This window comes from Marmota flaviventris, chromosome 6 (assembly GCF_047511675.1).
Source record: "Marmota flaviventris isolate mMarFla1 chromosome 6, mMarFla1.hap1, whole genome shotgun sequence".
NCBI lineage: Eukaryota > Metazoa > Chordata > Mammalia > Rodentia > Sciuridae > Marmota > Marmota flaviventris.
In genome coordinates, this window is record NC_092503.1 from 129,017,013 (window position 1) to 129,031,207 (window position 14,195).

Here is a 14,195-nt window from a genome sequence, read left to right on the forward strand (position 1 = left end):
TACATGAAGAGAGGCATGTTATAGAAACCAGAAAACAATACAAATATAATTCTGAAATTAATAGAGGACCCCTGGACCTCCTTTCACTCTTCTGGCCCTAAAATCTCTGTAGAGGAGAGGAATGTCATAGAAAAGTATTTTTAGTACCTACTATGCTAGACAGTGGAAGGGATAAAACGTACATACCTATATACTTAGGTTTTTATTATGATAAGTTCGACAAGATTTGTAACAGAGAAGATAGTACACTGAGAAATAATCTTGTGAGTGGTAAGCTGAAGGCTATAGAAGTTCAGAGAAAGGAAATACTACTTGTGGGGTATGACTAATTATTATATGGATAGGATGACATGTTTAGTTGAAAAGATCATGACTTTGTTAAATTCAGTAAATAAGGCAAGTTTGACGAATTAGGTAAGGGAGCCAGAGCAAAGAGTTTAAACTTCATTCAGGAAGTACTAGAAAACCACTGACATTTTATGATCAAGATCTTATCTAGGAAACTATTTGACAGTATTATATAATTTTACAAAGTTGTGAAAGTCTGCTTATACAAATAAGAAGTGTTACCTAAAAATGAAATTATTTTACTTTGGGGCATGCTGGTACACACCTCTCAGTGACTCAGGAGGCTAAGGTGATAGGATCACAAGTTGCCTTAGCAATTTAGCAAGGACCTAAGCAACTTAGTGAGATTTTGTTTCAAAAAGGGCTGGGGGTATACCTCAGTGGTAGAGCATCCCTGTGTTTAATCCCTAGTACTACAAAAAATAAAAAAATAAAAAATAAAATATTTTGCTGATAGTCTTTTAGACACTCTACTTTTGTATAAGATAAATGTGTCTTTATAAATAAGTGAATTATATTTCTGGCCTTTTTTAAATACTGGGGATTAAACCCAGGGGTACTCTACCACAGAGCTACATTCTCAGTCCTTTTTATTTATTTATTTTGATATAGGGTCTTGCTACATTGCCAAGGCTGGCCTCAAAGTTGTGATCCTTTTGCCTCAGCTTCCCCAGTCACTGGAATTATAGGTGTGCACCACCGCACCCACCTTCTCTAGACTATTTAAAGGATGAGCAAAAAGTCATCTTCAAATAAAATTGAAAATTGAGACCTAGTAAACTGCTTAGCTAAAAAAATAAGCAGCATATAAAGTATAAAACAATAAACTATTCATGCTTTCTTAAGTTGATTTTAGGAATTTTAGCATTGGTTAGCTGGCATTCTATTTCATTTCTCCTGGTCTTGGGATGTAGCTCAGTGGTAGAGTGCTTGATTAGCACACACCAGGGCTTGTGTTCAATCTCCAGCACCATAAAAAACCAAATACACAAATTCCATTTCTCCAACTGAAAGCCAGGTAAAACCCCTCTATTTCTCCCCTCTGCTACTTAGGTAGGATGAATGGTTATAACAAAAATAACTTTTGATGAAGAGTCCACCTAGATTGGTTCTTAATTTTGGCAAAGATGTGTGTAATGCTGCAGAAGACCTTTTCTGCCTCTTCCTTTGATGGGAGAAAGAATAGTAGGAGTGACAACTTATTTCACAAAGTTGTAAGGGTCTGCTTATACAAATAAGAAGTGTTACCTAAGTACTCTCAAAATGTTAATAATTGATAGATAACTGGAAATCACCTTGTTAGCTGAAACCTCCATATTTTGGAATCATAAATGTTTAATAATAAAGACTACATTTGAAAAGTATCCTGTAGCTTTTTGGCAGTATCTTATCTTCCAATGATGCCCTACATCTGTATGATACTCTTTCCTCATTACCCATGATGAGAACTTCAACCACTAAGTAAACTCAGTTTATCTGCTTTTCTCTAAAAACTTTTTTTAGTCCATTTTGTTTTTTTTCTCATGATAGTAAAATTGAGTCTTACAGATTCAAATGAGGAAACTGTTTTTCCATCAGTTTTGTCTAGTATGTATTTTCTACATTTCAAATAATGTTGCTGCTATAGAAAATTTTCAGGATGACCACTTTTCTGTTAACTTTTTTTGGTGAATGTTTCACTTTACCTTATTATATATATATATGGTTTTCTATTTTTATCTACCCCCATTTCTCACTTGGTTTATGGCATTAGCAATCCCTCCCTATTTGCAACATCAATCTAAGACTCTGGAATTTGAAACTGCAAGTTCTCCTTGTTCTCTTTCACAACTAATAATTGAATGTACATTGTGATATATTCTTGTCTGCACTGTGTATTTTTTAAAATTAGGAATTGGGTCATTATCTAAAATCTTCAGAACACCTTTCCAAATCTCTTTTTAAAATTTCAATTTCTTGGGTTCTTCAAGGTTTTCAGGAGTCTGGGAAAATTCCTAATGTAACTTATTAAATGCAAGCAGTATGCCATATTTTAAATTTTCTCTGAGTGAATTCTTAAACAGATTACACATTGCTTAATTCATCAAATAACAAGTTCTCATGTATTAATTAAAGTGTTAAAAACTTTAACCATTTTCTCCTTCTGTCTCATCAATTCTACCCATCAACATTGGGAGCCTGGGAAATGGAGTTGGTACCTTTCCAGGCCCATTTGTATATAGCACAGGACATAGAACAGCTGGTTTGGGGCTGAGAGATATACAAGATACATGTGAGATATTCAAGAGATATGTGAGATATGTATTAGGCTTACCATTATATTTTCTTCTAGCAGAGTTCTTATTAAATGAGTGAATCTGAAAATTGAGTCAACTCATTCTTTTGTCTTATTATAATAAAACAAGGTCTCTTAGCACCTACTGATGGAATCCAAAGTGCTGGCATTCTTGCTTCCAGTAATACCAGTCTTTTCCTTTTTCTAAATAAGTTTTGTGTCCCCACCATTCATTCAATAAATGTGATGGTTTATGTCATATCTGTGATCAAACACTAAGGAATTAAAGATGAATGAAAAAGAAGATGAACAAGATTTTGGCTTTGCCCTTGAAGTGCCTGAGAACTACCCTCTATTCTTACATGTTAAGTTTTCATTTGTGGTATATTTTCCAAGTTGACTCAGAAACTGATCATTTTTCATTACCTTCCTGCTGCCATCCTGGTCTAGGACACTCTGTCTTTCAAATTTATTAGTATGGTAGCTTGCAAAAAGTTTGCAAGAGTGGACTCTTGCTCCCCTTATTCTCTTCTCAATATGTCAGTGAAGAGCATATTGAGAAAATTTAAAATCTATTTTTAAATCTATGTTGTATCATTCTTTCACTCAAAACCCTACAATGGTTTCCATTTTTTACCAAAATCAACAGCCCAAGTCTTTACAGAGGTGGACAAATCTCTTCAAAATTCTGGCTTCCCATTACCTCATCTCCTATCTCTTACCCCCTCTCTCAGGCCTGGCCCAGGCCTCCTTGTTTCTTTTTATTTTCTCTTTCCTTCTTCCTTCCTTCCTTTTTCTTTATGTGGTACCATGAATTGAACTCAGGGCCTCACACACATTAGGCAAACACTCTGCCACTGAATTATATCCCCATTCCTTTTTATTTCAGTTTGAGATTGGGTCTCCCTATGTTGATGAAGTTGGCCTCGAACTTGTGATCTTCCTACCTCAGCCTCTGAAGTAGCTGGACCTTATCACTTTTTGAATACAACAAACATACATATTTTCAAGACCTTTGCTCTAGCTATTTCCTCTTCCTAGAGTAATCTACTTGACTAACTTTCTTACCTCTTTTAAGTCTCCTCCCCTCAAAGGCCATTTTTTTTCAATAAAGCCTACTATAATCTCCTTATTTAATACTCAAATTGTCCTCTATGCACTAGCACTCCTGATCTTCTCCTGAGCCTGATGAGTCTTTTAAAAAACATTTTATCTTCTTCTAATATATTGTATGTTTTATTTATTTACTTGATTATTTGTCTGACTCCCCCAGCTAGAAAGATGAGCCCAGGATATTTGGATGTCTTGTTCATTTATGTATTTTAAGTCCTGAAAACATTTCCTACTGCATAGGTACTTAATAAATTATTTGTTAAATAAATGAATGCTTGTTCAAGGACTGATTATGATCAGTCCTTATATTCCAAATAGATGGAAAATATATCACTATTAACCCTTTCAATATATCAAGCCTCTCATTATATCTTCTGGTTTTCAAATGTAGTTGTGGTATATTATTGTCACGACTCCTTCCTTCAATAATAACAGGATTGTTTCCAGGTTTATAGCATGTGTCCTGCTATAGTTCTGAAGCAATAAATACATCCATGCTTCACTGAAAATTCCGTAAAAGAATACTAAAATCACTTAAAATAAAGGGCTGGGGATATAGGTAGGAGTAGGGCACTTACCGAGGCATGAGGCCTTGGGTTCAACTTCTAGCACTGCAAAAATAGATAAATAAGAAAAGTAAGAATGATACTTCTTAGGAATGCATACATATGTAATAGAATTATATATAACAAAAGAAAGCAAGAAGTGAATAAAATTGGGGTTCAAGGTAGTTGATGTTTCTTCAATTGGAAGAAGTCAGGTAGCTGAAATAAGGGGTAACAGATAATGGATATATAGGTAGTTTTCTTTTAATAAATATTTTGTTTCTTTTTGGGGTGCTGGGGATTGAACCCAGTCCCTTGTGCATGCTAGGTAAGCACTCTATCACTGAGCCACACCTCAGTTGTACATGCAGTTTTTAAGGTCTAATCTTTTGTATGGCAGGTGAATGCTAATTTAACTATTAAAAATAACTCTAAGTTACCAAAGTTATAATCAAAAGCATGTCATTTAAATACCAGTGATATGAGTGCATTTCAAATAACATCAAGGATTATAATTAATCTAATTGACACCCAAAAGAATTGCAGAAAGAGGAAAATGGATGTCAGTTCCAGCTTGTAGTTTTTAGAATAAACTTTGTGAAGTTGGTATGCTGTGTGTTAGATTATTTATTTTCCTTGTGATGGGAAAATGTTAGTAATGGCCTTGACTTAAAAATCTAACTTCCTATGCCACTTATGAAGAAATTTAAAAAAAAGAGATAGAGGTTTGGATCAAGGGGGGATTCAGGCTGGGTATGTTGGTGCATACCTGTAATCCTAGCAACTTGGGAGGCTAAGGCAGGAGGATTGCAAGTTGGAGGCTGGCTTTTGGCAATTTAGTGAGACCCTGTCTCAAAATAAAAAATAAATGGCTGAGAATGTAGTTCCAAGGGTGTGGTAGAATACCCCTGGGTTCAATCCCCAATATCCCAAACTGAAAACAAACAAAAATATGAACAAAAACCTAACCAAACCAACTAACCAACCAACCAATCAAAGAACAACAACAACAAAATCCCACACAAGAGGGAACTTAGTCACCAGATCTGCTTAATAATTTCTACCTGAATCAACGTTTATATTTTAAGTTTATTCTAAAAGTATACAGAGGAAGTGAGGAGGAGAAGGTATAAATTTAACAAAATGGGCTACAAGTAGATAACTGTTGAAGCTGGGTGAATATGTGCATGGGGGTCTACTATGCTATTCCACTTTTATTTACATTTTCCATAAAATATTTCATTCATATTATCCCCAATTTAAATTAAGAGTTGAATGCTTTGTGCAACATATTTAAGAATTATTCAAAACAGTGCAAAGCTCTAATTGTACAGTTGTCTGAGCAAACTGCAGGATTTTCCTGCTTTTACCCCTATATGTTGGGAAACCTCCAAACATCAAGTCAAATAAATTAAAGGAAAGAAATGGAAGAGAGATCATAAAAGGGAATACAAAAGGCAAAGAAATCTTTTGATATCTTCAAGCCTTAAGACTTGTTTTCATCCCAAGGAGGAGGAGATTCTTCCTTCCCTTGAGTAAACTGCACTGGAAAGAGTTTCCTTTGAGAGATTTGGGAACTCACAAGGCTACAAACTCTTCTTTGATTTTTTTTTAAAATATCTATGCATGGAAGAATTGTTTTTCTCTGGACTTAAGCAAACATAAGAGAAAGAATTAGGAGATTTCCAACAGTAGCTTGTGTAGCATCTTATCTAGTCAGTGTTCAATTCCTTGAGGTGTCCTTCTACTCAGAAGTCTTTGTTGTGGCCTTGTAATCAGAATACAAGTGATTTTTTTGTAACACTGAAGATGTGATAGAAAAATACTAAGGTAATTTCAGGTGACTAAGGAAATCAGAATTTTAAGGAGATTAGAATTTGTGGTTAAAATCCTAGGGTTATCAAAGAGACATGATATTAAAAGTGTACATTAGAACCTGGTAAAAGGTATAGGAAAACTCTAATCTTTTTTTATAAGTCTAAAATTATTCCAAAAGGAAGAGATATATAGGAAAACTCTAATCTTTTTTTATAAGACTAAAATTATTCCAAAAGGAAGAGATTATTGAAAAGTTCAGGCTTCAGGTTTAGTTCTGATGCTTGGGACTTTCTGAATTTGCGATACCTCATCTGTAAAATGGGATAATGATAAAACTTATTTCCCTGTGTGATTGTTGTAAGGAACAATGGTGGTTAGGTAAAGGAATGCCTTCTGTAAACACTGAAGCATCAAGCCAATGCTGGTCACTATTCTAAGGCAGAGTCAGAAGGAACCAGTAGGGTGGAAAGGAGTTTATAATGTAGGCATGGGTCTCAGGGAACACCAAAGACCCATCTATTATAAAACATGAGCAGAGTTCTGTTATTTTTAGGAATTAAACACAAATACCAGATCTTTTATGTGTGCTGATGTAAGCAATGCCATTTATTATATTAGCAGCCGTCTAAAAGATAATTTTAAAAAGGGACAAAGTAGTAAGAACAGGAAAAGGGCAAATGAACAAAATGGAAAGCAGCAGCTTCAAAAACCCAAACATTCCTCTTGGGAAGTGACTGGGTCATTGGTTAGTATTTGTTCCAAACATATTTAGTGGAGACGGGAAGGAAAGCAGCATTTTCTCATCTTCCTCACAAAACTTGGCCAGTGCTCCAGAAAACATGCTAAAGCAGGGCTAGACAGGATCAGCCCCTACATGGATCTTCTGATGGCGGATAAGATTGCAGTGGCAGTTAAAGCTTTTTCCACCTTTTAAGCACTGGTGAGGTCACTCCCCTGTGTGGCTTCTCTGATGCTCAATAAGAAATGAACGAGAACTGCAGCTCTTATTGCACTGGCTGCACTGATAGGGCTTTTTGCCCTTGTGGATTCTCTGATGCTGGATAAGACCCACACTCTGGCTGAAAGCCTTCACACATTCTTTGCAGTGGTACTGCTTCTATATATTATGGATTCCTTGGTGATTAAAAAGGCTAGAACTTCTACTGAAGGACTTCCCACACTCATTACATTCATAGGGTCTTTCACCAGTGTGAGTTCTTTGATGTCGAATGAGACCTGAACTCTGAGCAAAGTTCTTCCCACAAACATCACATTTGTGTTGCCCATCTCCTAAGGAGTTTTTCCACTGCCTCTCTATCCCACCATTAGGTTCACTAACTTCTTCATTTCGAGGATCCTGGTGTGATATCTCCCTGGTCTGACCATGAAACATTTTCCCATGTGGTTCTACTACCTTAGGACAGTATTTCCCTAGCACCAACTCTCTGTCTTCAATCTTGGTCATTTCATCTGTTAAAAAAAAAAAATCTAGGTAAATAAATGTCACTTGATCCCAGCATCTATGATAGGATCACTATGTCCACAGACATACGTCATACCATATGGAAGATTTTAAAAGCTGAAGAGCTTGTGTATTAATATCTTTTCATAGGTAATGAGGAAAGTTTGCCCTCATTATCAGAATGTGGCTCAGTCTGTCCCCATGTGGACTTAGCCTGGGGAAAATTTTTATGCTTCTTCATGGACGTGGGAAAAGATCAGGGTGGCTTTTCTGGAGTTTACTCTTAGGAGTCTTTTTCCCTTTTGAGATAGGAAGCTTCAAAGAGAGAGTTTCCAAGGAAAGTTACTTTATATATATTGATTCATTCATTTATGGAACAAATATCAAGCTTTACCATTCCAGGTATTTCATGTAGTACTTCATGACTTTCAAATCCACAGCCATCCAAGTTGTATTCCCATAAGGCCTCTCTGCTCTAGCACCTCTCCTTTTCTGGAAAGAGCAAGGCTTTCTCTCACTTCCTTCAAGTGTTTGTTCAATGCTTACTTTCTCAATGAGGCCTATCTTAATTCTTCTAATTAATAAAGCAATCTGTTTGCTTAATCTGTTGCTCTTTTTTTTTTTTTAAATTTGAGATGGGGGTCTTGTTATGTTGCCTACCCTGGTCTCAAAATCCTAAATTAAAGTAACCCTCCTGCTTGAGTAGTAGCTGGGTCTACAGGTACATGCCATTGTGCCGAGTTCCACTGCACTCTTAACTTCCCTTATCTTGTTCTATTTTTTATTTATTCAACAACATTTATTACCTTCCTGCATACTAGATGGCCTTATTTTTATGTTGATCATTGTCTCTCCATTATTACAATATAATCTCCATGAGAGCAAGATATATTTTATTGCCTTAGAATAATGCCTGGCACATAGTAGTTCCTCAAAAATGTTTATTGAATGAATAAATGAAGAAAAGGGAAAGGATTGAAACCAGTTCTACTATTTTATGATCTCAATTGACTGGCCCAACGTTGACACCTAAGGCAAAGGCTGCACCACTATCCATATTGGGCAGTGTCCAGACAACCAAATTATGACCTCTCTGCTTAGAGAAGCATAAGGAAAAATGGTGAGAAACAGACCCAAATTGTCTAAATACTGGAAAGCAGCTGCTGTGTGATCTTGGACTTCCAACTTGCAACCCAGATGAAACCCAAAGAAAACAGCCTCTGACCTCCTCTTTTGACCAAAATATCTGATTCTTTCTTCCACATTTAACTGTATTGTTCTTCACATACCTGAGTAGGTACCTCTTAGGACTCCTCTGTTGTTAGGCCATGGCTCTTCTCCTCCTTTTGGCTGGGGAATTGCAACAGGTTTGGAAAACAGAAATTTGTCTGCATAGAATACAGATGTGCCATAAGTAGGATTCGTACTTCCCTTTTGTTCAGACTTCACAATTACATCTGAAATGTTCAAGGAACTAGGGAGAATATAAAAACCAGAATACATTCCACATTTTAATAATTACTATTCATACGACCTTCATGGCTTATTAAACACTTTCATATGTATTATCAAATTGACTCAACACAACCCCCCTTGATGTTATTATCCTGCCTCTTTATTTTTATTCTTTTTTTGGTACCAAGGATTGGATCCAGGGGCACTTAACCATGAAGTCACATCCCCAGCCATTTTTATTTTTTGTTTCCAGACAGGGTCTTGCTAAGTTGCTGAGGCTAGCTTTGAACTTGCAATCCTCCTGCCTCAAGCTGCTGAGCTGCTCTATTCCACCTCTTTAAAAAATTGGTGGTAAGGGGCTGGGGATATAGCTCAGTTGGTAGAGTGCTTACCTCGCATGTACAAGGCCCTGGGTTTAATTCTTAGCACCCCCCCCAAAAAAAAATTATATATATATATATGAATGAATGAACGAACTGGGTCAGGGGAAGATAAGACAGATGTATAGCCAGACATATTATATATAGAAAAAAGTCTGGAAAATACACAGCAAATTGTCAAGACTAGTTACTCCTAAGTGCAAGGATTTAGAGAACTTTCATTTTTTCATTATATAAGCTTCTATGTTGAATTTTTTTGTAATCAGCATGAACTAAAAAGAAACTCAATAAGCTGAATTAAGACAACACTGGCATCAATATTCTATAGTGAGAACTCTAATTTATAGAAGCCCTTTGGATACTCTCCTATAGCCAGGGTCAATACTTAATAGTTCAACAAATGAATGCCTCAACAGATGTATGTGTAGGTGGATGAATTTACTGAGCTGTGCTTCCTAGAAAGGTTGGGAGAGGGTTCTCAGGAAGATTCTAGAGGCAGTTCAGGAGGTAGAAGAAAGGAAATGATGGCTAGAAAATTAAAAGTCCAAGTAAATAGAGAAAAGAAGAGGAAAGAAACAAAAGAACTGGCAGGAAAGATGCTCATAAAGTGCTGCAGTCCAGCTGCAGCAAAATAACTGGGGTGTGTGTGGGGGGGTGACGAGCAACTTGTATAGATTGATACAGCAGGAGTGGAAGCTGTTTATTGCAGGACAGGAGCAGTATTTATAATTCCACACAGCTTATCTAATTAGCATAAACTAGATACATCAGTCAACCAATAAGGAATCTCCACACTTAATGGCTCGCTGGTGTTACTTCACAAACCACTCCCTCTGGCATTTTGCCAGGCACCATCCAGACTTGTTTACAGACTCTAACATTTCTCTGGCAAAATGCCAGGAGCCATCCTGACTTGTTTACAGACTCTAACAATAAAGGAGGAAAATGAAACCAGAAGGAATTATAATCTGACAAGATTATGGGAGCCAAGGGAAGGTCTGCAGTGTACATGGAATTTACTCAACAAGTCTATTTTAATTTAAGCCAAGAGATGTGTTCAATATAATAGAAATATACCGTAACTATATGATTGCTAGGGTAGATGAAATATTGGCTAGACATAGGCAACGAAAATAGCTTTGATACAGATAGGAATAATGTGACCGTGAAAAGAACAAGAATCTTGCTACAGATTGATTGTTAGAAGGCTAATAAAAAGTCAGCAAGAGATTATTATGTTACGTGTAGGCAACTAGAGGAAAGCTGAAGCCAGTTCCTACAGGGAGAGCTAGAATGGGAAGGCAGCTGACTCAGCCCCAAGCGCCCAGTACTATGTTCACAAGGGTGGCCACTACCACCACTAAGATTATATACAAAGCTATGGCTCAGCAGTAGCACACTTGCCTGGCATATATGAGGCACTGGGTTCTATTCTCAGCACCGCATATAACTAAATAAAATAAAGGTCTATCAACAACCAAAAAATTAAAAAAAAAAAAAGAAATCACAAAGTCTGATTCCACTGGATCTTCTCATACAGTCTTTTACCTACTAAGCATACTTCTCATATCGTTCTATGGCCAAGTGCCAAAGGTACTACTAGTGGGTGAGTTCTTATAAGAACAGCTGCCATGTCTGTACCATAATGCATGCTAAGGGATTTTCACAGACTGTTTTTATTTGATGCTTACGATAATATTCTGAAGTACACAATTGTTATGGACTAACTTGTGTTCTCTCACAATTCATATGTTTAGGTTCTAACCCTCAATGTGATTATTTGGAGATATGGCCATTGAGGAGGTGACTAAGGTTAAATAAAGTTATAGGGTGGGGATTAATGTCCTCATGAGAAGAGACACCAGATCTCTCTCTCTCTCTTTCTCTGCATACATGTAGAGGAGAGGTTGTATAAGGATACAGGGTGATCGTTGTGTACAAGCCAGGAAGAGAGATGCCCCAAACCCAAACCTGATATATACTGATCTTAGACTTCCAACCTTCAGAATTGTGAGAAAATAAATTTCTGTTGTTTAAGTCACCAGTCTGTGACATTCTGTTATGAAAGCCTGAATAGACTAAAAAATACTATTATTACTTCCATTTTGTAGATAAGAGAGCTAAGGCCAAGTGGTTAACTAATCTGCCCAGTATAAGCAACTTCCACAGGGCAAAGCCATGATCTGAACCTATATCTGTAAAACCTTGAAACCTATCCTTTACAGCTATGCCCCACAGCAAATTCTGAAAGTTTCCTAATGAATCATGTGCCAGAATTCTAGAGAGCTTCAGGATGGTACTCAGGAGGAAGATGCTTGCATAAGATGAGTCAAAGATGAGCACACTAGGCATTCAGAAGCACTGAGCATTACTGTTATCTGGTAAAGACTCATTAGATGCCCCATTTCTCCAGCTGTGATTTATTGGTTTACTTGACCAGGTGAGATATGTTCAACAATAGATAAACCCTGTCTCTCACCTGTCTCTCCAATAGCATGGGACTCCTGAGTGGGGTCACATGTGATCTGGGACTCTGTAGGCTGGGACTGAAGGCTAGTAATGTCTGCTCTGCTACAGGCACTATTTCTTTAGAGAGGACTTTTACTTGGTGGTGAGTTACCATCTGGGGACAGAGAGACAAGATCTGATTTCTAAAGAAATGAACTGAAGAAACATTTTTAGAAAAAAAGGAAGCAGAAAGGAAGATCTTATTTTATTACCAATGTCAAGGAACAGTCGACACAGGGACTCTTGCTGTTCCACAAAGACACTTTTCCTTCACAAAACTCTCTTCCTACCTCATGTTGTGGTTCATCAAGCTCTCTCTTCAGGTCCTCCAACAAAATCACAGCTTCTTCCCCACTCTCTGGACAATGTTCCCTTACCCAGCCCTGAAGCTCCTTGGGTAGGATGGAGAGGAACTTCTCCAGAACCATAGATCCAAAATCTGCTCCTTTGGGCTCACATGTGACCTCAACTACTGGTAGCAAAGTTCTTGAAGTCAGGTTAGAGCCTCCCTTGGTCCAGGGGTCTCCTGGTAGCAGAGCTGCCAAAAGTGTCTTCGGAAGATTTCCCTTGCCAGTGGGTTACTGCTTTTCAGTCTGGATTCCTGACTATGGAAGTGACTTTCTGTCTCAACTTTCATTGTCAGAAGCTCTTCCCATATCTCAGGAGCTTGAACATTCAGGGATAAAACCTCCTTTGACTCTGTGTTCATCTTGACCTTGAATAGTTCTTAAAATACCCTCCAGCTGGAGCTATGCTTCAAGACACACCCTGGGAGGCTCCCTCCTAAGCAGTAAAAATAATTGTTTATAGAGAAAATGGCAATAAATCATGATAGAAACTGATAATATAATCATCATAGAGCCTAAAACTTTTTGCTGAAAAAGTAAAGTGAATGACCTGGTGAACAAAGAATAGAACTAGTAGAAAAATATAAAGTTATAATGGACAAAGAGTATTGACTTTCAAGGTACTCTGACCTAGGTCTGATTCTAGTTCTAATGTTTACCAATTGTGTGATCTTGTGCCAATTTGTTAAGGTCTTTCAATTTCTGTATATGAAAAAGAAATAGTAATAATATAGAGCTCATGGGGGCGGGGTTATAGTTCAGTGGTAGGGCATGTGCCAAGCACACATGAAGCCCTGATTTTTATTCTTAGCACTGGAGAAAAAAGAAAAAAAAAAAAATCCCTTTACCAAACAGAGTTCATGGAGGAAATATTCCATGAATTAGGGACCACACAGATCACTCACCAATGTCTGGATAAAAAGTTTAAACTCACTGTATAAAAAAGCAAAGCAGAAAACAAATGAACGGAAATATTGTTCTCAAAATGAGCAAACCAACATTTATTTAAACTTTCTCTTGAGCTTTCTTAAATTATTCTTTAAAACAACCATTTAAAGTTGGTATTATATTCACCAGGTTTACAGAAAGAAAAGCTTAGATAGGTTCCAAGTCCTGTCAGCTTTCCATACTACCCTGCTGCTTCCTAAAAGTAACAGCCAACATGCACACAAATCTTCAGTTTGCTTTAGGACACAAACAGGACCCTATTTAATACAATTATCCTCTGAGGTTTTGTTATAATCATTTCACCAGACAAGAAATGTAGGGCAGGGAAAGTTCAGTAGGTTACCCAAGGCCAAATCTTTGGAGCACAGTCTTAGGAAGTATCCAAGCCAGTTTTCTGTAAACCCAGGCAGTGCCTGAGACCTAGGAGGTCTGTGTGTCTCCAAAATGTCAGGAAGTATCACGCAGCAGCTGGATTCCAGCCAGGAAGACTCTTTGACAAACATCTAGGGAATCTGAATCCCGGTGGGGAGGTGGGAAAGAACCTTAGGGAACACTGTAATATGCACCTTTAATACACCCCTTTGATTTGTATGCACCATAAAGTTTGAGAATCAATGAACTAAGGGAAAGGGAACGATCACCTTGTGCTCTTGAAAATCAGCTCATTCAATGCCTTTTAATCAGCTTTTAAGAACCAAAAGGTCAGAGGGTAGCCATACCGACTTTCCTGAAAAAAGGCTGCAAAATCGTTTATTTTTCCTAAGTTGTCCCTTAGTTTCCTCTCCCCGGAGGATAATTCCTGACTTGCCGGCGTTCCCTGAGTCCTAATGTTGTGGTCGTTATTCACCCTGGAAACCCTTCAGCCTCTCAGTCCCCTCAGCCCCCTCCCGTGCAACGTAGCTAAATCCAGCCCAGCGGTGCACAGACCTGGGTTCCCTCGGAGTACTCCAACCTCACAGTCCACACCGCTTTCTCAGCCCCACCCTCCCCAACCCC

General features: G+C 37.6%; 1 protein-coding gene across 1 annotated transcript; it reads right to left on the bottom strand.

The window, feature by feature from the left end:
- Nucleotides 1-6,952: 6,952 nt before the first annotated feature.
- Nucleotides 6,953-12,613, bottom strand: Zscan9 (zinc finger and SCAN domain containing 9). Its single transcript, XM_071613610.1, is given in 6 exon segments — nucleotides 6,953-7,569; nucleotides 8,863-9,018; nucleotides 11,876-11,950; nucleotides 11,953-12,019; nucleotides 12,195-12,331; nucleotides 12,334-12,613. Coding segments are annotated over 6 exon segments (1,332 nt in total).
- Between the last annotated feature and the right edge of the window lie 1,582 nt (nucleotides 12,614-14,195).